We start from the raw sequence: 26,546 nt of genomic DNA, 5'->3' as shown, positions 1-26,546 counted from the left end.
CTTCACCTCCCTCTAGCATTCTGGAAGACTATTCCATGCGTAGAATATAGACTAAGTGCCTCAACTCGAGACATTTCTTTTAAAGTTGTCACATTTGTTGCGTAATGTACATACATTTCTGGACCTCCAACTTTTTCAACTTGCTTTTTGACTCTGTACATTTGCCACTCCACAAAGCTTTACTTTTTAAATCGATCAATTGAATTTCTAGAGATCCAGTATCAATTTCAAATGGCTCAATGTGGATTTCGTTACGATTTGTGTTGAGAGGATTTATTAGGAATGCTAGAATAGTTTTGTTGAACTACTCAAATCTGTCAAGAAAGTCATCTTTGATTTTTTTTTTATAACTGTGCTGAAGTAATTTGTGTCAATATTTGCACTGGTTTTATTGCGAGACTGCTTCAGACATTGAAATTGAAGTAAGTGCATATATTATGCCAAAAAAAAATATATTTTTTTCTTCAAAATAAAGTAATTCTTCTACCAAAACGGTGGTTTACTTTCCTTGTAGTTTTAGATTCAGCTCATTTCCTTTCGCTCTTACTTCCACCATATAGTACAATTTTTTCAACCATTTGTCGTTCTCTTATTTAGGGTGATTAATGCTTGTTTCATTTAGGAATGTATTTATTTCATTCAAGCACAAAGCAAAAGTTTCAAGCCATCGCACTTCATTGTAAAGAAGGATGTCGGAATACTGTGTCTCCATCTCGTTAAAGAGTTCTTTTAAATAAAGATCGTAGAGTGCTTTTGATAAGATGATGTTTACTATCTTGATTATCAAATGTATGACTTCAACTATTTCGGCCATAAATGTTTGGGCACAAAGCGCTTCTTCCTGTATATGAAATGTAAGAATTCGGTGGTTTATTTGGCTCGAAGAATCGTTGTTGCTCCTTAACTTTTCCTGTCATACTTCTGGCTCCATCAGTTGCTGCTTAAACGATTTTATTTAACTCGATCTTATTGTCTTTAAGGTATGTCTGCACGCATTCGCTCTATCATCTCCTCTAGTTCGTCATGAGAGTAGCAATCCTGGAAGATCTTCTTTTGGACCTTACGAAGGCATATACCAGACCAAATGGACAACTTGTACCGTGCCTTTTTATGTCGCTAGGCTAGCAAGTGATAAGGCAGAAGAAAATTGAATATCTTCCACCTGGAAATATGTTACATTTGAAGATATTTTAGCTATTCTATCTTGTACTGTTTTAGCGGATAGTGGCATAGCTTTGACTTTTTTTCAAGGTTTCTGTTTTTGTTGTTTTGTTGAAATCACGAAACTGTTCTTCAGACACACGTAGGAAGCAGTATTTGACATACTCACCATCTGAAAATGGTTTGCCTTTTTGTGCAATTTCTATTGGTACCGCAAAGCTTGCCAGATTAGCATAACTTGTAGATGTTTCTAACTTTGAGAAGATCATTCGCTTCTAACTCATTTACTTAAAACAACAAACTATACGTCACAGCCAAAGCACGCTGTGAAGATACCGTTTCGTCTTGCGTCGAAAGAGAATTAAAACCTACATAGAAACATCCGACCATGGCGTCATTTGAGAGCTTCCGACGACTGACGACACGTGTAATGGGGGGTGGTATAAGGCTGAGAGATAGAATCGGAGCCTACTCTTCGTTAAAAGATTCAGAACTATTTGAAAAATGTTTCGATAAAATAAATAATATTTGCGTATGGAATTAAAGAGCCGCAGCTTCACGTCCAAAGAGCCGCATGTGGCTCGCGAGCCGCAGGTTGCCGACCCCGGAGTTAGGCCAGGGGAGGCGCGGTGGTTGAGCGGTAAAGCGCTTGGCTTCCGAACCTGGGGTCCCGGGTTCGAATCCTGATGAAGACTGGGATTTTTAACCTTTGGAATCTTTGGGCGCCTCTGAGTCCACTCAGCTCTAATGGGTACCTGACATTAGTTGGGGAAAAGTAAAGGCGGTTGGTCGTTGTGCTGGCTACATGACATCCTCGTTAACCGTAGGCCACAAAAACAGATGAACTTTACATCATCTGCCCTATAGACCACAAGGTCTGAAAGGGTAACTAGTTAGGCCAGGTTCACATATAACTTTACATTCACTTTCACCTATCCATTGATGTGGTGGACCGTTGGGGCACTACACAAGATCTGTTAACCTTCTTTCTCCATTCTTATCTCTCATTTGTCTTAGATATAATTTCATTCGGATGTTCTTTCTGAAAATATTGAAGCCTGCCTGGGTGGACCACTTCGGGGGCCGATTTTGAGTTTGTGTTTCCACACAAACTGTCTTTTGTAACCTTGTTAATTCTTATGTTTAATTGTCTAAAATAATTTATTTCTCTATCGTAACAGAACAATTGGTGTTGATTTCGATGATTGAAGCCATTTCTTATTACAGTTTCTTCTCTTCTTATTAGGACATTCTGAATCCATTGATGTAGTGGACTAACGCCAAAAAGATGTGGTGGTGAACTTTAGAGGAATATTATAAAATTCTATCTAGAATAATGTTGCGTACAAACACGACGTCTAGACCACGTCTAAATAGGTGCCCCGGGCATAGACTCACATTCCTCAAATTTAGTAACATAAAACATTCGTCAGTGGTCAACTATATAGTGACCCGACTAGATCTCTAGAGACTATAGTCTTAGGGGATTAACGAAACATCTACTTTGATGATTTATATGCAAATCAGATTACTATCTCGTTTCTAGCATTCGAAAAAAAGATCAAGCATTCTGTAGTTGAAAACTCCCGAGTCTCGAAAGTAGCTTACACAAGGTTATCTCCTGCATGTGATAAACCCATGTCTATGGATAAACCACAATGGGCAGTTAGATCTATGTTTAGCAAATGGATTAATTTCTTTAGCTTTTCGGCAGAAATATGTTAACGACAGGTACAAGGTCAATGGTTGGTCCAGTTGTGACCTGCTATAGATTGCTTATTAAAAAAAATATTACTCTTGCATAGAAACGGGGTGTATTTTTCAAGCTATTGTTACGCTTAACAAGTGCGATATATAGTCCAATCTCTATTCTGGACAGGGGGTGGGTGGGGTGTAAATCTTAAGGTTTCCGTGGTCGTGCGGTATGCGCGCTGAACAGTCGTTCGGTGTCTCGATGGTGCCAGGCTCAAATCCTGCTCGCTGCCAAATGGGAGGTTTCGACTGGAACATGTCAAACATTTGACAACCAAACATGTATTCTCAGCTCGATTCAAACTCGAGCCCTCTAGGAAAGCGGTTGGCCACACACCCAACGTCTGCCATCACATTGCTGGTCAACATTGCTTAGACGTTTCTTTTCAACGCAGATTGAGTTCAGCTGATGTTTAGATTAAACCTTAGGTACATATAGGCATAAGCGTGTTTTATTTCCTACAATTAGAATATGATCAGGAATGACAACTGGATTGAATTCTAGCTATTAACTACGGGTAAACAATAAGTATGGCTTACAGAATAGCAGGATTAAAGTTCAACTATAGGCCTAGTAAACAAGTTTGGCTGCCTGGTTTACCTGTGGCCATCTAGGATGTAGATTATCTTCTACTCTGAATGAACATCCGAAACATGCAAAACATTTTACAAAAACAAAACAAACAAGTCTTATACATGAGATTCTCAATATATTTATTTATTGACATTGAATTTTTGACAGACATTTCCCCTACGCAGTAGCCCTGCAGTTAAAACATACAATACATTGAGTTTTAAAATATAGGTCAGTGCCACAAGCAGACAAAGCCTGTAATCTTTTGCTTTAAGAGATAATCAAGTTTTAAATATCACCTTTCTCTTTGTCTACAATCCACTATCACTTTCTCTCTCTTCACAATCAAATACACTGGCCTCATCATTGAACAATTATGCCTGCACAGCTAGTTAAAACAAAACTATAAAGCACAGAAGCTAACTGATAGTCAGGCTCAACTTTACTCACCCCCCTTCCCTTTTCTTTCCTCACCTGGTATAAATTTACTATAGAAATTGTAGTATTAACATTCTTTTACTGCTTTTTATAACAAGTAATGTATTTTTTAATAATAAAAATAATGGGATAATATAACATTGAGATATAGTCCTTGCACTTATTCTATACAGTTTCTAAACATCATAATCATTTATTGTTTGATTTGTTAAAAGGTACAACTTTAACAAACTGTCTAAAAGCCATTCCAATGTAGATATATAAGTGGTACTGATTAGATCAAATGTGTTTCTATGAACATGACATGACATTGATATAACATCTGACAGAAACTTGAAACTCTAGACTATCATGATTATGAGCAGTCTGAATTTCAAAGTACTTCCACTAAAAGCTAATTAATAAGAGATTTTTAAAACTCTACAAGAAAATGTATTTAAAATGGATGTTTAAATATTTCCTGATCTAATAATATATCTATTTCTTGTAAATCTGTGTTTAAAAACAATGGCTATGTGTATAAATAAAAGCTAGTGCAGAGAGAATGTTTTCTGCATTGAACTCAAAAGGTATGTGATTAAAACTCAGCACCAGTTGAATACTAAAAGTTAAATAATAGATTACACACAATCAGTAAATAGTTCTTATACGAAAGCATTGAATACAATAAAAATCAAATAATTCCTTCTCCCTTTCTACACTAACAAAGCATATATTTTTTTTTTACTGATCAATAAAAGTTATAAATACAAAAATGAATACAATATGCACACAGCCTTATCGAACAAGATTAATGTACCAGTTCATCAAACCATTCTAGCTCTCAGTTTTTTCCCCCAAAAGCTGAGAGCAGACAGCATGAGTTATGGCACTTCCATTTAGAATTTCCCAATTACTGTTTGCTGGGGTGAGTCTCTTGTGGCTAGTGCATCAAGTCATCATTTGTTATAGTGTAACAAAGTTGGGTTAGAATAGTGCAGTATCATGAGTGTAACAAGATAATAACTTGTGCTTACAGGACTTTCAAGTAAATCTAGTTGAACTGTTATTAAGTCTCCCCACATAATTGTATAAACATATATAACCTGTTACATTCATTGAATTAAATATCTTCAAGCTCTACAGTCTACATCAAGACAAATACTTAGGGACTATGGCAATCAAAATAGAAAGAATACATTCTCATTCTCAAATCAGCTCCAGAATATAAAAAATAAAAATGTATTCATTTAAAATGAATAGATTGCAGATAAAAATAGCATTTGTATTAAAGACATGCAAGCCAGTCTAAGCAACTATTTTTTCCATGTGTACAAATATCTCAAAATTACTTGCATACAACTAAATACATTGACCTTGTAATTCAAACAATAAAAACATTAACAATTTCTTGTTTTTCATTCACAGTTTTACAGAGTTAAAAAAAAAAGGATAAAATTGTCAAATATTTACAAATTACAAGAACTGACAAACGGAACAAAAAATGGGGACTTTACTAATAAATAGTTTACAATAATTTAGTTGTCGTTTAAACTCATTTGATGTCTAAAACAAAACAAGCATGCCAACTCACAATACAGGAAAGCATGAAACATAATTGGTCCATCGAATAGCCAATGTGGCAATCAGGAGTCACAACATATTCAGGTAGCATGTTTTGAAAAAAACAACAACTCCATCTGTCTTTAAAGTAAACAATAAAATAAAGACATAAAATAAAACAACTTCAAATTTACTAAAAAAAAAAAAAGATTGAATCAATGACAAATGTCAGTTAAGAATATGTACACCTTTATGGTCATTTGAATCCTTCCAAGTATTCTACCCACATAAATAAGCTATGAAAGACGTTCTGGAGGCAGTACAATTACAAGGGGTAAAAAAAAAAGTGTGATTTGGGTCTATTACCTAGAAACATTTCTTTTTCATTTCTTCTTTGTGGGTGAGACCTTTGGTATCCTGGAAATTTTGGTTGTTGACACAGTCGGGAGTGTAACGTTTCTGGTTTGTAACATATGTGTTTGGTATGTGACAGTAGTGTCAGTGCGACCTCCTACATTTCGTTTTTCTGACTGCACAGTAGTGTACACCTCTGGCTGGTCATCGGATGCTTCGCTACCTGCTCGGCTTGTTGGTCGACTACTGTTACTGGCTCGACTTGACCTACCACTCACTGCAATAAATCCAATTAAATATTAATATTTAAGTTGTGTTTACATTGTTAAATCCATTCTTTTCTGTGTCAGAAAAAAATTAACAAATGAAAAACCCTCACCAACTAATTGGTAAAATTTAAAGAGTTATAAGGATTTAATTTGATAAAATACTTTTATCTAAATATAAATGCCTAAAATCTAAAATAAACATTTAAGGAATTTTAATAAGATTTTTTGAGAAATTTGTCTAAGTTACCTGGACTTTGTAATGTTCTTGGACTTCTAAGTTCTTGTGTCACCTTAAGTTTTGTAATTTTTGCTCCATCAGGCTCCAAATGTTCCATTATCTGGTGCACTTCACCATCTGGCATAGTTTTGGAAGTCTGTTTCCATGGTGACTGGTGAACTGTTTTCTCTCGAATCTGTGTTTACCAAAAACAAGTAATATAAATAAGTTACTACTAAAACAAGATATAATCTAGAATTAGCAAATGAAATAATAACGTAATTTATAAAGTGCTATTAATAAAATAATGAAGGCTCAAGATGCTATGATAACATAAAAAACATAAAGAGTTCAAAGGACAAAACTAATTTCAAAAAAGGTTTGAAACAGATAGGTCTTAATGTTCTTCTTGAATGTAGTGGAGCATGTTGATCATTTGTCTTGAGATCAATGGGGAGCGAGTTCCAAACCTTGGTTCCATGCACCATAACTTGTCAGGGAGAAATGTGAAATGATTAGAAGCATGAAGCTCATGGCTCTTTGAGGGACATATGGATCAACCAGTTCACTAAGGTACAAGGGCATTTCTCTGTTATAGATGAACTAATGACAAAATCTGGCTATTGTGTAATTAATTTTTGCATTTTCAGGAAGCCAATGGAGTATACCCAAGAGAGCAATAGCAGAATAGCGTCTTTTTGTTGTAAGAATATTGCAGCATTGTTCTGAATCATTATGGAGTAATATGAATGGTTTAAAAAACTAAATGACATTCACCATGCCACAAATGTACCTTTGTTATGGGGCCACTGGCTGTACTGTTAGAGCGGCCTGAGTAAGAGGAACCACTGGAATGTGAGCTCCCTGCGGGAGACTTGGATACAAAGCCTGCCATAGACTGACTGACACCTTGGGCTAGAATAAAGTTCTCTCTCAGCTCTACATTGGTGCGGCCCTTGGCTGGAACAAAATAAGATATACTATTAACTAGAGAACATGTTTGAATTCAAGAATCCACATGTATCTATCTGCAAGACAAAATGCTCAAATCATTGTAAGAATTGATAAAAAAAAACAGGTTTCATAGAAAATTGTTACTAAATTTTCAATGAAAGAGAATAAAATAAGCCTACAATATATGTTTATTTACATAAAGACAAAATAAAAGCAATACATTTAAAATTATTATTATATACATTTTTGTAACAAAAGATTCTGTTTTTAGAGTGTTAAAAACTAAATATAGCTAAAATCAATGACAAACAACATTTGCACAAGGACAACAGAATACCATTCCCTGATTAGACAAGGTGCATTGCCAGGGATATTAATCTTGAGGGAAAAAACTATATATATATATATATATATATAAAAATGACTTAAAAATAACTGTCAGGTAAATCATAAAAATATTAGTAACCAAATGCCATCACAAAAAAAAAATTAAAAATTAAAACAGATTCCAGTGGAGGGATAGAGCTAGAATTTTAAGTGACATTCTCGAGAGTGTTTTGACATCTAGTTTTGAAACATTTTTTTGTTCTTGCATTCTAACATAGTTGTATTTCTGAAAGATGACAAGAACTGAAGTGTAGGTATAGTAACGTAACCAGAAGATGAGAGCTACATAAAAAGAAGAATGATAAGAAGTACGTCTGACAGTGTTGAAACCCTCACTCCATAGGACGATCATTAAGAATACCGTACCTTGAACATACAGAATGTTTTTTAACAGTGATACATAGATTAAACTATTATTATTATAAAGTGTTTACTGTTCTTGTTCAATTAAACCTTTATTTTTATTTCTATAGTACTGTTTCATTTCTGTGCAACAGGTTAAATAGGAGGGTACAGCACCCTGTACATCTTTGGTGCCATCTCAAGCACATTGAAGGAGTGTCTACTAGTTTTTTAGAGCAGGTGGCTATTTAACTCATAGATTTACTTTACTAACTTGTTTCAATTATTCTCCTTTTATTGCTCAGAATTTTTCTTGTTTTGTTATGTGTAGCTGATATTTTCAGCTGGTACCATGGTGTAAGAGACTACATGCAGTGTTCAATTGGGACACATGAAATCAAACTCTATAACATTAAAAGATTTATACTTAAAAACTGATTAAACTTTAAAGCTTCAAGCTGACATATATGTCTAGAAAAGCCTTAAGTGAATTGATTTCATTTGAATAGTCTCTAGTACAGTCAATCAATGTGTAGAACCTAAATGTAATGGTTTTTATTTTTTCAGTGAAATTTATTATTATTGTTATAGCTTTTATATAGCGCTACTTTCATGCTTATAGCATGCTCAGAGCGCTTTTGGTCCAATCTCATTTGTGGACCAGTGGGGGGGAGGGGGTATCTAGGAGTTGGTTTTCCGTGCTGCCTTTAGGCGCTCAGTAAACACAACTCTGCCCGAGTCGGGTGTCGAACCTCGAGCCCCCTTCTAGGTAGCCAAGCCAAGCCAAGTTCAAGCGCACTTGGCCTCTTGACAACGCTTCCCACAATTTATTATTTCAATCGAAACGTACAATTTATTTTAGAATGAAGCACATTTAAAACAAAAACTAATATATTATATCTAAACAAAAATATGTCAACATGAGCTACATCAATTGTCAAAGGTAGTCAGTTTGGAAAAAGTAAAAAAAAAAGAAATCTGAAACTTATGGATTATAAAGTCATAGTAAAAAAAAGTGATTTCAAGATAACAGCCTCTATTTGATATGCTATTTACTCAGTCAAACTTATTGTAAAGGGATGATATTAGAAATAAAAAGTTAGTAAAAACAAAATAGTTGCAACCAACAGATTCAATCACAACACTTATATTATTACAATCAAACTCAAAAGATGAAAAAAAACAACAAAAAAACAAAACTAAAGAAAGTTGACAACTCGATGCATATTTTTGTCCAAATGAAAAAGAATACAATGAAACTATGAGGGGAAAAAAATGCCAACACATATCCGTAGTAAGTTTCTGAAACACAATACTTCAAACTGTGAGTAACAAAAAGCCATGATATACATTAAGGGTAGTGAACCACTGAATCAAAACAAAAGTACAACAAAAAAAGAATAAACAAAAGAGGGAAAGACACCAAGAGATAAAACTGGAAACGGGCAAATAATAGAATCATGCCAGTAACATACACTCCTCTGTGTTCTGGTGAAGATAGCGTCTCTTTAGGCGAAACTGTTTGCGGCGCCATAGGCCAACTTTAGAAGGAAAAAAAAGGTAGTATAATTAATGAAGGGGAAAATAATTGTAATTTTTTTTTCTAAATTTGATCAACAATAAAGGTCTATTTAAAAAATTGTTATACCTCACATTTATGCCCCCACCCCCTTTGTTTAAAAAAAAAAAAGAAGTTTATAATCACACAAACCTTTAAGGTTCAACTCTATACTACGTGCATGTGTAAAACAGTTATATGAATAAATAAGAATTGATATGTATACCACTTTAAAGAAAGTGTGGCTCCTGATAATAAAACATAGATTTCATGGTCTTAAATTAAGCTCAATGGCAATACATTTTATATCTAAAATGATAGGAATATTATAACATGGCTTAAAAACGAACTAAAATGGAAAACTGGTATAATCAAGAAATGTAATTCAAAGAGAAATGAAAATTATTTTGTTTAAAAAAATATTTAAAAAAATTAAACATGATTTAGTAGATCTGTTATTTTTCTAAAACACAAAAAAACAAAAAAAACAACAACAAATAAAGAAAAAAAACAACAATTTTTAATTTAATTTTAATTTAAAAAAATCAAAAAACCATATACAAAAATAAATAAAAAGGGGCGGGAAGAACAATACAAACTACTGAAGCAAAAAACTTGATACTGCTGTAGTCTTCATAAAATGTGTTTCCAAATACTAAAGTTACACAAAGTGCTGAATATCATTGAAGACATAAAATTAACACATTTTGATGGCACACTTAACAAATTAGTACATTCAATTTAATGTCAGACAATTTAAAGAGAGAGGTGTATCAAAGATCATCTTTAAGACATATACTAAGTCAGACCTAATACAACAGATGATCAAGTTAGTTTTTTATAACTTTGAAAGACAGAAGAAGTTAGAAAAATAAGTTTGGAAAGTGGACAATCTATATTTTAATGCACAAATGATTGCAATGGATTGCTTAAGAATTAAATACAGGTACTTCATTGGAACAATAAACCTAAATTTTGGTTTTTGAACTCAGAAAAGATCTGACTGGGCAGACAGCAACCATAGAAATGTAAACAACAAAGCAAAACAAAACAAACACTTAGAGAGAGAGAGGAGAGACACTTTTACATTTTATTTAAATCCTTAAAAACATTTGACAGAACAGAATGAATCATTTTGTTTCTTTAAATATTGTAAGCACTACAATTAGTAAATGATTGGACAGCAATGAGCACATGCACTAAAGCTCAGTGTCAGAGCAGTCAGATATAGAGTCATCATTACTTGAGAAACAGTGAAACAGTTATGCACCAGTGTTTATTTTGATGAGTTTGTTTTATTTGTCAATCCCCAATTTAAACACATTCTTAACCAACAAATGTCTTCCATTTTGTTTTCAATGCTAGAAAGAGTGAGTCACATTTCAAAGTGTGTACAACTGAGTTGAAAAAGTGCTGGGAGGGAGTTTCCACTTGCAGGAGTTTTAATGCTAAAAACTTGTGCTCCTGGTTTACATTTCTTAACTTGTTTCTTTCCTAAATCCTAGACTTGAATTTTGAGCTTATTGCTTTGTTTTGTTTTAGAACAGTGATGCCCAACCTAATTCGACCCGCGGGCCATTTTTATTTCCGACACTCGTGTCGCGGGCCACATGAAAAAAAAAAAGTAGGCCTAAAAAAACGTTATTAACTTGAAACCCGTAGATCCTGTGCTTCATTAATTAATGGGATATTTGAAATGTATCTTTTTTTCCCCGCGTCAGAAGATGGCTTTATTTCTCTACTTAAAATATCAGCAAGATTGGGCTTCATTCCTATACTTAGAATATGAGCAACATTGTAGCTAGCTTTACATCCGAGTCATTTTCCTGTCTCTTTTTGGTAAATATTCCCATCAATCCTCCAATTTCTAGGCTTAGTTTAACAATCTTTTATTCGCGGCTAAAACCAAGAATGCCGTCATATTTGTTTCATAATGTCGTTTATATGTTGTTGTTTTTTTTAAATAGCCACACTTTCTTTATGAAACAAATATGTTGGCTTATATTCATGTTCCACAAAAAAGTAAAGAACCGTTCACTTTTCCTTGTAGAAAACGTACATTCTACACTCAGATACCTATTTCATAAACGCACAAATGTTAAATGTCATGGAACTTATCTTCAGGACAAAAAATTGAGGGCCCTAAGCCCCTAACGTAAGTAAAGATACATTTTTACAATTTTTTTTTGGAAAAAGGGGGGATTTTCTACACCTTGTGCCGACATTTCGGCGGGCCAGATGGACTCACGTCGCGGGCCGGATCTGGCCCGAGGGCCGTACTTTGAGCATCACTGTTTTAGAACATATTAAAATAGATTCTTCTTTAATATGTAGCTACAGAAAGGAATATTCATTATGTTCATACATTTCTTTAAAAAATCAGATTAATAGCTGCAAAATTAAAATTTAAAAAGAAACAACAGACATTTAGTTTCCATTATCTCTACAAATGTTTGCACATTGAAAGCTGGGAGAAATAAATCTTGTCTTTATAAAAAAAAAAACATAACAAAAAAAAAAACAATGTTAGAACATAGAGTGAACATAAATCCTCACCTATAAGACAATCTAATGATCAAGAGAAGAGAAAGAATGAATGGTTTTTATAAAGTGTATTAGAACAAAATCATTGGACTCATGAAGTTAATGAGACAGTATATGTAGGTGTATAGGACTATATTGTGTGCATTAGTAGTGGAAGAGTTTCCAAATATATAAAAATAGGGGTAGGGGCATTCATACATAACTTATTTTATAGTTGTAATTCCAGTATTAGAGATTATGATATTTCCTGCAACCTGATGTCACTGCGCAGCCGAAATATGAATGACTGGGACTCCAATGAGAGTACACCATAGCTAGAGTATGTTAATACATGGTGGTAAGATATATGTGGTACATCATTCTAAAAATAGTGACATGTCCATGGATGTATACATGTAAAAATGTCCATGGATGTATACATAGTTTGCTCCCATACTTACTGCTTCGTGGGGTAGTATTCAAGAGATTTTGGAACTCTGCATTTATTACAAAAATAAACATGCATATTTAAATACAAGATCAATGTGTTTGAGACTAAATACAAAATGAAATCAATGCAAGGGTGGAATAATAATAATAAGAGTACATTAAAGGACAACAATAATAACAGAATTGAAGGAAACTTACTTTTGAAATGAAAGGGTTCAATCATTGTCTTATCGGTACTGAAAATCATGCACTAGAATCTTATCTTTCTTTACTAAATTTTCTTGAGAGATGCTCCCTGATGATATCTATAGGCTTAACTTTCTCTATTTAGTTTTCTTAAGAAATGCATTCTTGCAATGACCTATTGGCTTATCTTTCTCTATTAAATTTTCTTATTAAATGCATTCTTGCAATGACCAATAGGCTTATCTTTCTCTATTAAATTTTCTTGAGATGCTATTTGGGACCCACTTTGACAATAGTTATTTCATACAATTTTAATGTTGATTTCTCTTCAATTGAGTGTATAATTAGCTATTTCTACATTAAACAAATAATTAATTATGACTCTTGTTTATTTCCTCTATTCATTAAAATTTTTTTTTACTAAATATTACCAACAATCATTTCTTGTGTGCTAAGATATATTTCTTTGACTCTTAACCTCCAAAGAAAAAAAAAGGATTGTTAAAAATGACTCATTTATGTGGGAAACTATTGTATTTCTCCCAATACTCTAAAGAGACACTAAAGATTAGGTCAATGATCACTGAACAAGAAAATACACATTTTAGAATTAAAATATCATCAAAAATGGAGCTAAATATTGAAGATAATGAAATTGTGGTAGTGTAGCCTATACAAATCTAAGATATTGACTTCACCACCAAACAGCCTCAAATAGACTAAAACTACTTCAAGAAAATAGTAATTAACTCAAAACCATGGCCTACACTTATAAGCAAATGTTATTTACAAAATAAAAAGGAGCATATTTTTTAACCATAAATACAAGTTTGGGGAAGTTAGACTTAAAAGTCTAGATAACCTGAACCAATAAAAAAAAAAAAAATTTGGTAAAAAAAAAAGATTCTGTTTTACCAGCGATTTCAACAAACTCTGGACATAAGATGAAAAAAAGGTGTCATTACATTAAGCTGCATAAATAGCACTTGTACAATGTATTGTAAATCCATGAAGAGATCATGTTCCAGACTTTAGAAGTAAATCATGAAGCCCAGCTACTTTTACATTGTCATTCTTTGTAAAGCCAAGTCAAGTTTAGCTTTCCCATTAAAGATTATTCAAAAGGTCATCTATTAGGTTAACTAGTAAAATTTAATATAGGCCAGCCAGTTTTTCTAAGCTAAAATTGTTTATTAAGCTGTATCTTTCACAATGGTTTAAAGTAAATACAGTGATGAGACTTAAAATCAGTAGACCAAACTACACACTAGTTAACAATACACAAAATGTACAAACACATAGAAATGTATCAAGAAAGGCAAACAGTTTTAACACCTCTGGATTACAGCAGTTGGTACACAAAACTTTACAAAAGTGATGATAGACTTACCTCGACAAGGGTCATTTTTAACCAGAAATTCATCCAACGCAATCCATCCACCACCAACTCTGACCATGACAGTGCTGCGTAAGATTCTAACTAATCGAAGTTTCTGTGAGTCACCAAACTAGAGAAGAGATTTAATTAGTCATTATATAGAGACCTACTCTTGGTCAGTTTATTCAGTGAATTAACGAAATGCCATAAGATATTGATGTTACTGTGTAGGTGTGTGTAGGTGTGTGTAGGTGAAATTTTGATTCTGTGGTGAAGTTAAAAAATTAAAAAAATGAAAGCACCACTTACCCTGTACTTGCCTTCCCCAATCTTGTGAATTTTAAATTGTTTGACACATGTACATTTAGAGACTTGACGTTTCACTTCATCTTGAATCTTTTCAGATTCTGTTTCTGGCTTAGGCTAAACAGTCAAATAATGACAAACATTTTAATAACTAAAAAAAGTTTGTTTTAATAAAAAGATATAAGATAAAAAAGAAATATTTGAAACAGCATTGAGTGAATAATTAGCTTACATCTCTGTCTGGTCTCAAGGCTGCAACAAACTCCTTGTAATTAATGAAACCATCTCCATCTTTATCAAAAATGTCTGCCACTGCTTCCATCTCCAGGCGGGATGTTGGAAATTCTAATATAGGGAGTTCACAAAATGTAGATTTAAAAACAGGCTCAATTATCTATAAGTTTTTTCATAAATTAACTAATAATTATATGGCACTGTCCATAAGTATTTTTATAAATAAATTATATACAGTACACAATGCAAAAGTAGTTTAAGTTATTCAATAACTTTATGGATCTAGATTATACATATTCCAAATAAGATTACTAAAAAGTCAAAAGAAGATCACATTTTTCGTATACAAAGTCTTTTAATGATAGTGATGATCTCTCGTGTCAGTTAACTGCTGGCTCATGTTGTGAATTCTATTCAGCCGTGAGTTTGTAACGTAAAATCTGAGTATGACTGACCCATAAGGGACAACTAGAAAACTCTTAGATAACCTCATTTATTTTTTGTTTAGATTAACATTGTTTCATGGTTAATAGTATTGATAGTGAAAAAGGGAAGAAATAAAACATACTAGACATAAGGATGCCATCTATAAATTCTTTTCTGGTCACACGCCCATCTCTATCTCGATCTTGTCGACGGAAAAAGTCCATGATACGAGCTTTGTTGTGGTGCATCCATCGTAGGTAGCGTTTCCTCCAATCTTCAAACTCAAAGTTCTTTAATCTCTCCAACTAATTCAAATAAATGACACATTTCATAAAACACAAAATATATTCTAAAAGTTTTGTTTTTATTTAAAGGATAGGATGCATGCATGTTCAGTCAACAAAAGCTATCAAATAGATTTAAAATACTTATGAACCAGTGAACTTAGATACTATAAAGAAAACTATTGATTTAGTTTTAAAATGTTTGGAATAGAAAAATATTATTAAGAAAAATACATTTAATCAAGACCTAATGAGCAAACATAATCTTTTAAAACTTTGAATATCTTTTACCAATTAGACTTTTTTCAAGGTAAAATTGTAAAAAGCTTATAGTAATACTAGGTTCTTCTAATGTTATTTTGTGTTATGTTAGTTATGATCAGGTTGTTTTGACATAAATAGAGTTCCAACTAATACTATACACAAATCATGACAAATCACACATTGCTAATCTATGTTATCTAATAACACATATTAGTAAAAACACTGTGATATAAAATCAATCTGTAAGGTCACATCTGCAAGAAATAGAACCATTGGAAAGGAAAAGAAAAAGACAAAAGATGGGAAGACAACATCAAAGAATGAACAAGCTGTATGCTGAATTAGATGCTGAGAATGGCAAGAAACAGAAAGGAATGGAATAAACTGGTTAGCAGATCACTAGTGGTGCCCCAAGGATTTAACAGACAGAGGTGGAGATGAGAAGCCACACTATTAAATGATACTAACAGATATCTAGTCATTTATTACAATCAAAGTACTTTAAATTAATTCTAACAGAGATCTAGTCAGTTAATACAATCAAAGTACTTAAAATTAATTTTAATTTATAATGGTTATATGTTATTTAATTTCTAAAGCAAAGAAAAAATTACCAATTAATAATAGTTTCTCCTTTAAGACCTTTCGATCTATGGGGCAGATGATGTAAAGGTCATCTGTTTCTGTTAACGAGGGTGTCATGTGGCCAGCACAATGATCAACTGCATTTACTTTTCCCCAGCTAATGTCAGGTACCCATTAGAGCTGGATGGACTTAGAGACACCCAAAGATCCCGAAATTAAAAATCCCAGTCTTCACCAGAATTTGAACACGGGACCCCTGGTTCGGAAGCCAAGTGCTTTACCGCTAAGCCACAGCACCTCCAATTAATAATACAAGTATGTTAAAATCTAAAAATTATACTAGAATCCTGCATACAAAATTGCTCTTTAGTGAAAAAATCATTGAATACCCTTTTTTGCACACAATGGATAAAGATAATTGCACAGGTGTTAGTAAAAATAATTGATTTTTGTACACACACAATACAAAATAAAACAGATTTCAGATGTGAAGTATTACTGAGAAATATAAGACTTAACAAACCTTGACCTTATCTTCTCCAAGCTGAGTCATGCAAGTTAAAAGAAATTCTACCGTTAGGAAACAATGGCACTAATGGCTGTATGTGCAAATTATTTCATAGGATAAGTTTTTTGACAATTTCAAGGTAGGGAAATTATATCCCTTTGTGTTTAAGATATTAGCAGCAATAACAAAAAACATGTTTAGTGTTTGGCCTACATAAGTGACAAAGAGAGAACACAACAAAGTCCTACAACAAACTATAAACTTAACACAGTTACTTCATAGTTGTTCATGCTTTTAAGTTTCCAAGATAAAAATGCAAGAGAAAAACTCACTTCATTGAGATAGTCCAAGGCATCCTGCAGCTTTCTTTGTCTCTCCATGGCCATAAGCCAGACCTGCCTCCATTTGTTAAACAAAGCCCCAACACGTGGGTTGTGGAAGCCAAGTTCTGGAGTACGACGACCAGAGTGGTGGTCAGGGGTCCTCCTTCCAGAGTAGTCAGGTGTCTGGCGACCAGACACATCAGGAGTGCGACGACCTGAAACATCTGGAGTTTTGCGTCCAGAAACATCTGGCGTTCTACGACCTGAGAAATGCTCTGGTGTCCTGCGTCCAAAATGATCAGGTGTACGAGCACCATCAACTCTGAAAATGATAAAATAAAATGATAAGGAAGTATAGTAATAAATAAAAATAATATATTACTATATATAATAAACCTAAAAGAAATAAAATTATCAATGAAAATCTCCTACCTTATGGTGGGAATCTTGGATCCTCTTGTCCCTCTAAACACTGGTATTTGAGATGTTCCTCCAACAGAGTCAGACAATGAACCAAACTTTCGCTTGTCAGCCTTTGTCAAGCGGTCAACTTCAGGTTGTTTGGATGACATATCATTTTGAAAGTCCTGTGGAACACCAAAATTATTGACAAAGATGTCTTTAAGTAATTTGAAACTAAATCTTAAAAAAATTATTAAAAAGTGTAAAAATTTATAAAAAAAAGCCTTGCCTGATGCTGGACAATCAAATCCTGTATGATCTGTAGATCTTGTGGTATGAGTTCCCGGGCCTGGTCAGTGAGTTTAAGCTCTGCTGAATTCAACCAAGCTATCAAATCATCCAGCAATGTATTGTTCTCTCTGGCTGTGGCCAAAGCAATGGTGAGTCTCTTCTGCCTCTGTCTGCTCAAGCCCATCAGCTGTGAAATGTACACAAAATGAGATTTATTTTTTAACAATAGAACTGGGAGTTATGAGAAGCAAAAATGCTCAGAAAGAGTCATCAATCCATGCAGTGAGGATGCAGAAAACTTACATCTTCCCATCGGGTCCTGAGGACTCCCAGCCAATGCTTCATGGTAGACACAGCATCAGGATGACAACGTTTCATAATGTCTTGTCCTATGTTCAAAGTTTCCCTTAATGTAGTTTCTTGTCTTAACATGGACTCTTCAAATTTCTGAACAAACAGACAAACATGTTTTTTTAAAAGCAAGACTTAAGTTTTTATAAGTAATAACATTATAACAAACTTATTAATTTTTAGAAGATTGTTTATGCTTTTACATTGATATCCATTCCATTTGTGAACGTAAGGATTTAAATGACAAGTAATGTTTAGTTCAACCATTTCTTTTTAATAGGTTGTCCAGTATGCAAGACCAAAAATGAACAACTTTTACTGTCTGACTTTTTTTTATCTAGATGTCTATAAAAACATGATTGAAATAAACAAGTAGAAAGAAAAACTTTCCTGGCTTTCACTTGCTATGGGGAGAAGCAAAGTAGAAGAAGACTTGCTTTGGATAAAAGCTCTAAACACAATAAAGTTTATAAAATTCAATGTATATCTAGAACTTCGAAAGAGACAATCACTGACCTTGTGCTCTTCTATCTGTTGCATAATTTGAGATTCATCATCAGGCGGAGCAGCCTTAAATTTCAATTGTCTCTCTGAGTCTGCCAGCCAGTCTAACAAACCATGAGCTTTAGTATTGAACTCTTCAGCCTGAAACACACAACACTAGCTAGTCATTCTGATAGTTATGATCAGTAATATTAAGTAGATTAAAATAAATCTACCTAATAAAAACTTTGGTAGAGGCATTATATAGTTACATTGTTATCTCTTAATGTATGGACAGCTGATGTCACTCACCAGTCTTTGAGCCTGTTCTAGTCTCTCCTGCTTGCTGACACTCAACCGACAGGTACGGTCCCACAATGCAGAAAGTTCAATCAGCTGAGACTGGACATGTGACATATCTTCTGTTGACTTGTCAATTAATTCCTTGGCTGACCTTTTCACAAACTGGACAGTGGTAGCTCTGGCACCAAGTTCTTGTTGGAAGGCCTAGTTTCATAGAAGTGGTAACATAAAAAACTAAACATTTCAAAAGAATTTGTAAACTATGATTATATTTTGAAAAACTGAATAAATATATGCCCAAAGAAATATTTACTAGTAAGTATTTGATGGTAGACAACATATATTAGAATTTACTAGATAAATGTATAAGGTCTCATATGATAAAGGCTTTCTTTCAGAATGTTTTAAGTACTTTAAAAAAAAATTCTTAAGTTAACAAAACAAAATGTACAAACTTACCTTGTGACTATCAATGAAGCCATTGACTGTATCCACATCACCATGTACTGGTGTGTCTTCTGCTAGCGTGGGTTCCATCTTGCCTAGCCAGTCCAGCAATGCTTGGAGAGCTTCATTAAACTGACCAGTGACCAGCAGTCCTTCTTCAAGCTTCCTCTGCCTAGAAAAGACATAGCAAAAGTATTTAACCCATTGTTCAGCACATACAAATGTGTGGTAGAAATGAGTAAAAAAATGTGACGTCTGCTCTCTAACCTGTCCACTGATTTGCCACACACAGCATTCCATTTGTTCTTGAGGTCACTGAGTAGGGACTGTATGGCTGGCTTGTCATCACCAGGACACTTGGTCTGAAGGGTGCTACCTGTCCTGTTGATGCCATCATACACAGGTTGTTTGGCACCCAGACGACGCTGGAACTCCTGTGTAAGTAAAAAAAAAAAGCCCACTGACAATCACATTGCAAAAAATAAGTACAAAGAATGTATAATCATCTGATAAAGAAAGAGTTCACTGACAAAATAAATGAGTGAAAAAAATGTGTACTTTATGCCTGGCCATCTGTACTTTAATCTTGTCTGGTTCATTACTTATGGTTGTATCTGAGTTAAGTGCCACTTCAGCTTCTGTCAGCCACTGGATCAAGTCTCTCCAGGAGTCATAGAACTGAAAAATAATATTTTGTTAGCCAGCAGCCTATAAAGTCATAAAAAACAACAACCCCAGCCTGTTAAACATCACTGCATAAATCTTTGTCAAAAACATTTTAAATAAAGGTGTACATAAAGACATTTCACCTCCTTTAGACTGACTATATAAACATACCTGTTTGGCTTCCTTATAACCTCTTTCCAAATGTCTAGTTCTCTCAGCACTCCTAGACACTATCTTCTCCCACCTATGCTGGACACTAGACAGGAGATTTTTGATGAGTATGACATCCTGCTTCTGACTAAAGTACTTGAGATGTGTGCCCATCTTGTCCAGTGCAAACATAATCTCTCTGTGTCCACTCACGTCTTTTTGTAATACCTAGGAGCATACAAGAAATGTACTTTGCATTGACTTCTAATGAACAAGTTTCCTTTTCAACATCCTCACTGGCCAAGACAGTCTGATACATACAATAACTATATGTTTTACCAGAATCAGTGAATATTTGATTTTTTGAGTTAACAATAAGGTTGATATATCAGAAATTGAACAATGTTTACATAATACCAACCCTGTGGTCCTCTATTTGCCTAGTGACCCTATCCACCAGTCTACTGACAGGCTGCAAGTTGTTCAAGGTTTTCTCTGTGTCTGTTAACCAGTTGATGAAGTTGTTAAGCTCAGAGTGGAAATTTCCAGCCAAACCTACAGCATCTTCCAATTTTTTCTGAAAGCCAAACCATGGACAATAAACAAACATAACAGAAATATATTTAGTTTGATATATAAACAATAAATTATCCTATACTTTGAAATTAAAATGATATAAGCCCTTTTTATGTAAATGCATGTACACATTCAGGTCAAAGTTTAATCAGACCAGCCACTATTTCAAACCATAACTCAATGCTGATGTGGTACAATAACCATAACCAATTGAATGTTTAAAAATAAATTGCAGGATACTTAGAAATTAAATTTTATAATGAAACTAAATTTTCTTTTCCTATCATATTGTTATGCAATTGATAACTAACTGGTACAAGTTATCAAAATAAAACAGATCCATCCCTCACCTTTCTATCAGCTGCCCTGTTGCGCAAGTGATCCCATCTCTGATGTAAAGTTGCCATGCTGTGTTTGATACTAGATGCTGGGCCACCCTCACTCTTAGCAGCCAGTTTTTCAGACATGAGCTGAAGGCTTTGAACAGCAGCCTCCACCCCTTCTAGGTTGGCATAGACATCCTGTTGGCATAAGAATATAATGATTCAATCAATCAATTTTCATTTCACTATGATAGGTTTTATGTTAATATTTTCATTTATATACTGAGCAATTAATACATTTAAAACAAATACTAAAACAGCAGATATATTTCTGTGACATATCTATTTAAGGGCATACCATAAACTTTTCAAGCTGGTCTCTGGCTGTCTCAGGTAAGCCTCCCACTGGTCTGGATGCAATCATTTGGTTATCAAGGTCACTGATTTTAACAAGAATGTCTTGAAGCTCCTCAGTGAAGCCTCGAGCCTAATTAACAAAAGCAACACCAATATTAAAACAAAAAAGTTAACCTGACTATTCCTATTAGAAAGGTGACTATGTTCACAATGAACTGACCTCTCGCCTTGCATCTTCCAACAAGGACTGCTTTTCAGCTGCTTTCTCCTTGACCTTATCCCATTCATTGGACAACTCATCCATTTTGGATTTCATTTTAGCAGCTTCTGCTCCTTTCTCTTTGGCCATTATTTTTCTACTTTCTTCAATGAGAGAGCTCAGACTACTTTCATGAGCCAGAATATCATTGTTTAATACCTAGGGATACAACAGCATCAATTATTTATAGAAGAATGTTTCTTTCCCATCACAAGGATCATGAAAAAAAAAAAAAAAACAACAAGAAGGTTTTTATAATAAACACATTAAAAAACAAAAAGCTAACATTCAAATCAAAATGGCTGCATACAAGTAGGAGAAAAGAGTGTTTCGCTTACTCTAAGTTTGGCTAGTTCTATTTCAAGATATTTAGGATCCCCATAAATTATTTCTAGTTCTTCCAGTGTAAAGTCTGTAGTCTCCAGCCAAGATTTGAAGTCTTTATAGGCTTGGTCAAAATAGCCTAGGCTAAGCAAAGCTTTCTGAATCTCTCTCTGTAGGAAACAGAATAACAACAGTGTTCAACAATGGAACAATTGGAAACAAAATGTTCTACTTTTAATATTAATGCTAAAAAAAAATAATATTGAAATAAAAAGAAAATTAATAAAAATATATTTCTTAGTGTTGTAGTTGTTACTATGTTGTTCAAAAAGACTCATGAAAAATAAAATACAGACCTGCCTGTCTCCTACATCAGACTGTAGTCCATCCCATCTCATGTTCACTTCAGCCACTGGTTCTTTGACCACTGCAGCTTGTTCAGCAGTACAGTCTCTGGACAACTCTTCAGCTTGTTGGTTAAGAGCTTCTACTGCTACATGTTGAGGATCTATGATTCCTTTGAAAACCTAAAGACATCAAATGAACATAACTGTTAACTCTATGAGGTTAAAAAACATGCTAGTGAAATCTGGACCAATTAAAGAGTAAGAGATGTTTAATTAAAGGAAATTTGTCTGTTTAAATCATTCTTCAATTACAAATGTGTCATTTCAAATGAAGCTTGTACAAAAAATGAAGCTAAAGTTCTTATTTTATACCTCAATGAATCCCTCAATAAATTGTATCTTACTTTTATATCATTCCACTGCGACTTGATAGCTTCATATTCACTGGCAACAGGCTCCATGTCTTTCAGTGTATCTTCTTGTGTCTGGAGCCAGACCATCATCTTCTGGAGTCCATCCTGGAATGTCACAGCCTTGTCCAACGCCTCGTCCAAATCTTTAGACCTTTTCTCCACCTGAGCAAATTCATTTATGTTATAAACTCAAAACAGTCCAATAAATACAACAAAATATAATGTATGTGAGATGAATTCATTAAAATTAGTCAGTAACATAATATATATCTCTACTTTACAAGAATAGCTAGAATGGATGTAACAATCTTGTTTTAAGGGTCATTTTGTAAATATCTCTCTCTATATATATATTTCACTCAAAAGTTTAAACAGGAAGTAAAGGAAAGATCACTCTCTTATTTCTGCGGATAGTCCACGAGAAAACACAAGAATAGTGTTCACACTACGGATGACTGGCTGCGCGCTCCCATCCCCATTTGTCCTGCAGAAGGTTTTGACTAGGAAGTAAATTATCTTTGACTCTGACGGAACATTCGAAACATTGTAAAACATTTTACAAACAAACATTTTACAAACATAAAACAGCAGTGCCAGACTTAACCATTGTGACTTAGAAGTCATGGAAAGAGATTAAGTAATCTACTATGTATATATATGTAAATAGCAGGGCCATACTTAACCATTGTGGGGCCCTATGCAAAACAGATTTTGTGGGGCAAGTTTGGGTAGGGAAGCGAACAATAAGTGAAATTTAAAAGAGTTTGTATTAGAAAATAAATTTGTCTATGCATTTTATCCATTCTTACAGAATTACTTTACGAACCTTGCGTGTAGCAAAATCATACAATATATCATAATAATTCTGTTTCCTACATAGATCACGCTCAAATATTTCAATCTATCTTTCAGAATTGTTGACATCAAGTAATTTTTCATTAGTTTGAGGCGCGAAAAGCTTCTTTCACCAGGTGACACAATTACGGTTGATGCATAAAGCCGCGCGTAAGGTTGGCATTTTCCATATTGAATGAAGAGGATAATAAGTGAAATTTAAGAGTTTGTATTAGAAAATAAATTCGTCTATGCATTTTATTCATTCTTTACTACATACAGAATTACTTTACAAGCCTTGCGTGTAGCGAAGTCTTACAGTGTATCATGAAAATTTTATTTCCTACATAGATAACGCTCAATAGCAACAATTAATAAATGTTTCAATCTATCTACAAGAATTGTTGAACTAAAGTAATTCTTCATTAGTTTGAGGTGCGAGAAGCTTCTTTCACCAGATTACACAATTACGGCTAATGCATATTGCCGTTTTTATTTATCGCCCGTAGGATTGGCGTTTTCCATATTGAATGACAACCCAAAATGACAATTTTTGTCTATATATTTCATGAGATTTGTATGAGTTTTCAAAAGATTTTTAATAATTTCTGGAGATTTCCATGACTTTTTCAAATATTTTGCAATTTCAGAAGATTTCCAGGAGCTCCTGGTAAATCAGGCGGCCGCGAGAAATCTGTTATAAGTTATAAAATGGTTTAATTTAATAATTTACACATAGAATAAATGCGGGTCCTATGAAAGTGTGGGGCCCACTGCGGTCGGATAGGTTGCTGTGGCCTATGGCCGGCCCTGGAAAATAGCGGCGTATGCTACGCCGCCAGTCGACTAGTATAATATAAAAAACATTCAGAAAAAACAACATAGCCATAGCAATGTTCCTCTCAAAGTCCAGATAAATATATATCAGCACCAAACAAATAAAATAGTTCAGACATTAGCAGGTACCTGTTCACTGATAGTGTTCAAGGTGACCTCTGTCTCATCTAGATTCTTCTTAACCTCTGGCCTCTCTGGTTCTCCAACAAGTGAGATAAGTTGGTCACCTGTGTGCTGGAGGTCTTCAAGATCTGCCTGGGAAGCAATGAGATCTTCTCTAAAGGCCTGAGGATAGAATAAGTTTGCAACTCTGGAGAAAACATGGACAGAAACAAGCAATAAAGTGTCACAGAAATCTGAAATGGGCTGGTATTGTACTGAAAAAATGAACAGAAACAAATGAACTAAGGAATAGAGAAAAACATAAAGCTGAAATGAGCTGGTGATGTACCTCTAATTCTTCCTGCTGTTCTCTGATGGCTTCAGGTACCAGGGCTGGTTTCTCCTGATTGTTCAGATTCTCTTGAAGTTCTCTGATGCTGCCAGACAAGGTGTTCAAGTCTTCCCAAAACTTCTCAGCCACACCCAGAGTGTCATCCAGTGCTCTTCCCCGTTCATGGCAATTGTTTTGGATGTCATTGAACAATCTGGTCAGTTCTTCCAATTTCTGGTGGACATCTGCAAGTGGACAGGTCACTTAATGAAATCTATTCAAGCAATGAATTTCTTTCTTCTTTTAACCCAACAGCTGTACATATTTTTCTTATTTCTATTTTTTTAAAGAATTTTTAAATTCAGAGTTACCCCTCTTTGCTTAAGGTATGTTAAAGGATTTTCAAACAAATGGAAATTGGGCCCAATAGGTTAAAACCAGAAATATATAAAACTCTACCTCTGACTGCAGGATCTGAAATATCTCCAGCCTGTTTGAGCAGTTCATCAGCTGCTTCTTTCACAGACTCCAAAGCATTTAATCTGGTTTGTAAGTCATCATCCATCATCTGGAGAACAAAAACACATTCATTAAGAAACAAATATATTCTATTCAAATCATGGAAAATAAAGTAGATATCAAATTAATAATTTTCATGTATACTAGACTGTGAGAAACTAAATAACTAGCTAGGAACTTGCTATACTATTCTCCCTCTGTCCTTATACACACCTTATTTTCTTCAATCTGTTCTTTGATCTTCTCTGGGTGAGCAGATATTGGTTCTGTGTTCAGAACAGACTCGGAGGTCGTGGTTAGGTTCTCCAACATGTCCTCCAACTTGTCAGTGAACTAAAAATACAACAGCCAGTAATGTTAACCATAGAAGTGCATCCACAGACCATTGGACTTGTAATTAGCAGAAATAGAAGTAATGCATTGGAAAGAAAAAGAGACTCACATCAGCAGACTGTTGCATAGCTGCGTCTATGGAGTTGGATCTCTCTCTAACACCATTCCTGACTACCTCCACTCTCTTGTTGTCTTCATCCAGTTTGTTCTGCACCTCAGTGGCAGCTTCTGGACACACCAGCTGAACAAGGGCAGAGCCTGTTTTATTCAGTCTATCAATCACAGGTTTATGATCAGCAACTTCTTGTTTCAGAGCCTAGAGCCAGGACAGTAAGTATAACATTATATATGTGGTCTATGTTTATTAATCTTACTTTTTTCATGTGCACTATATTATAAGAGTTAATGAACCAGCTTAGTCCAATAGCACTTAATGTAAACAATTAGTCTAAAATCTATATTTTAAAATATTAAACAAGGTATTCATTTTCTATTATTAGTGAGCAGCTAAATATAAATAGTTGAGTTCTTACCTTGATTGACTCTTGTTGTTTCTTCACTTGATTGGCATCAACAGTCATCACCTCTAGCTCTGCTAAGACTGGCTCAACTTCTGCTAGCCATGTGACCAGGTCCTCATGGGTTTCTTGGAATGACTTGGCCAGGGGCACAGCCTGCTCCAACTCACTTAGCCGTTCAGCTATCATAGACCCCAGGACATCAGACTTGCTCTTTAACAGATCAATCTTTTCTCTGATGGTATTCTCATCTTCCAGACTTGATTCTCTTAGGAGTTTCTTGCCTGCAGTTATGGCATCCCTGGCCTTAACCTTCTGGTTGGCTATCTCCTCATTGAATGCCTGGAGGGAATGGAATTTCAAAT

At 34.3% G+C, this 26,546-nt stretch overlaps 1 protein-coding gene across 19 annotated transcripts in view; it reads right to left on the bottom strand.

The window, feature by feature from the left end:
* Positions 1–3,610: 3,610 nt before the first annotated feature.
* The window catches only part of LOC106064970 (microtubule-actin cross-linking factor 1, isoforms 1/2/3/4-like), a 184,831-nt gene continuing 161,895 nt past the window's right edge, over positions 3,611–26,546 (bottom strand). For 11 of the 19 annotated variants that reach the window (XM_056030218.1, XM_056030219.1, XM_056030220.1 and 8 more), the window contains 33 exons: positions 26,197–26,523; positions 25,773–25,979; positions 25,544–25,663; positions 25,271–25,379; positions 24,830–25,056; positions 24,508–24,663; positions 22,699–22,869; positions 22,304–22,474; positions 21,962–22,117; positions 21,585–21,782; positions 21,366–21,494; positions 21,035–21,205; positions 20,530–20,685; positions 20,130–20,336; positions 19,851–19,970; positions 19,560–19,726; positions 19,305–19,464; positions 18,855–19,049; positions 18,576–18,704; positions 18,012–18,155; positions 17,707–17,895; positions 17,448–17,602; positions 17,025–17,337; positions 16,708–16,728; positions 15,194–15,356; positions 14,624–14,736; positions 14,395–14,508; positions 14,098–14,215; positions 12,533–12,568; positions 9,466–9,531; positions 7,101–7,267; positions 6,338–6,503; positions 3,611–6,098 (listed from right to left, as the gene is read on the bottom strand). In XM_056030218.1, the coding sequence (XP_055886193.1) occupies positions 5,851–6,098; positions 6,338–6,503; positions 7,101–7,267; positions 9,466–9,531; positions 12,533–12,568; positions 14,098–14,215; positions 14,395–14,508; positions 14,624–14,736; positions 15,194–15,356; positions 16,708–16,728; positions 17,025–17,337; positions 17,448–17,602; positions 17,707–17,895; positions 18,012–18,155; positions 18,576–18,704; positions 18,855–19,049; positions 19,305–19,464; positions 19,560–19,726; positions 19,851–19,970; positions 20,130–20,336; positions 20,530–20,685; positions 21,035–21,205; positions 21,366–21,494; positions 21,585–21,782; positions 21,962–22,117; positions 22,304–22,474; positions 22,699–22,869; positions 24,508–24,663; positions 24,830–25,056; positions 25,271–25,379; positions 25,544–25,663; positions 25,773–25,979; positions 26,197–26,523 (5,289 nt within the window). In that variant the 3' untranslated portion in view covers positions 3,611–5,850. Of the gene's footprint in view, positions 6,099–6,337; positions 6,504–7,100; positions 7,268–9,465; positions 9,532–12,532; positions 12,569–13,622; positions 13,641–14,097; positions 14,216–14,394; positions 14,509–14,623; positions 14,737–15,193; positions 15,357–16,707; positions 16,729–17,024; positions 17,338–17,447; positions 17,603–17,706; positions 17,896–18,011; positions 18,156–18,575; positions 18,705–18,854; positions 19,050–19,304; positions 19,465–19,559; positions 19,727–19,850; positions 19,971–20,129; positions 20,337–20,529; positions 20,686–21,034; positions 21,206–21,365; positions 21,495–21,584; positions 21,783–21,961; positions 22,118–22,303; positions 22,475–22,698; positions 22,870–24,507; positions 24,664–24,829; positions 25,057–25,270; positions 25,380–25,543; positions 25,664–25,772; positions 25,980–26,196; positions 26,524–26,546 lie in introns of all 19 variants that reach the window. The other 8 variants (XM_056030227.1, XM_056030212.1, XM_056030207.1 and 5 more) reach the window with 7 other exon arrangements.

The sequence above is a fragment of the Biomphalaria glabrata genome, chromosome 5 (genome assembly GCF_947242115.1).
Source record: "Biomphalaria glabrata chromosome 5, xgBioGlab47.1, whole genome shotgun sequence".
Taxonomy (NCBI): Eukaryota; Metazoa; Mollusca; class Gastropoda; family Planorbidae; genus Biomphalaria; species Biomphalaria glabrata.
The sequence above is the reverse complement of the archived record's forward strand: the minus strand, read 5'-3'. Positions and strand labels throughout refer to the sequence as shown.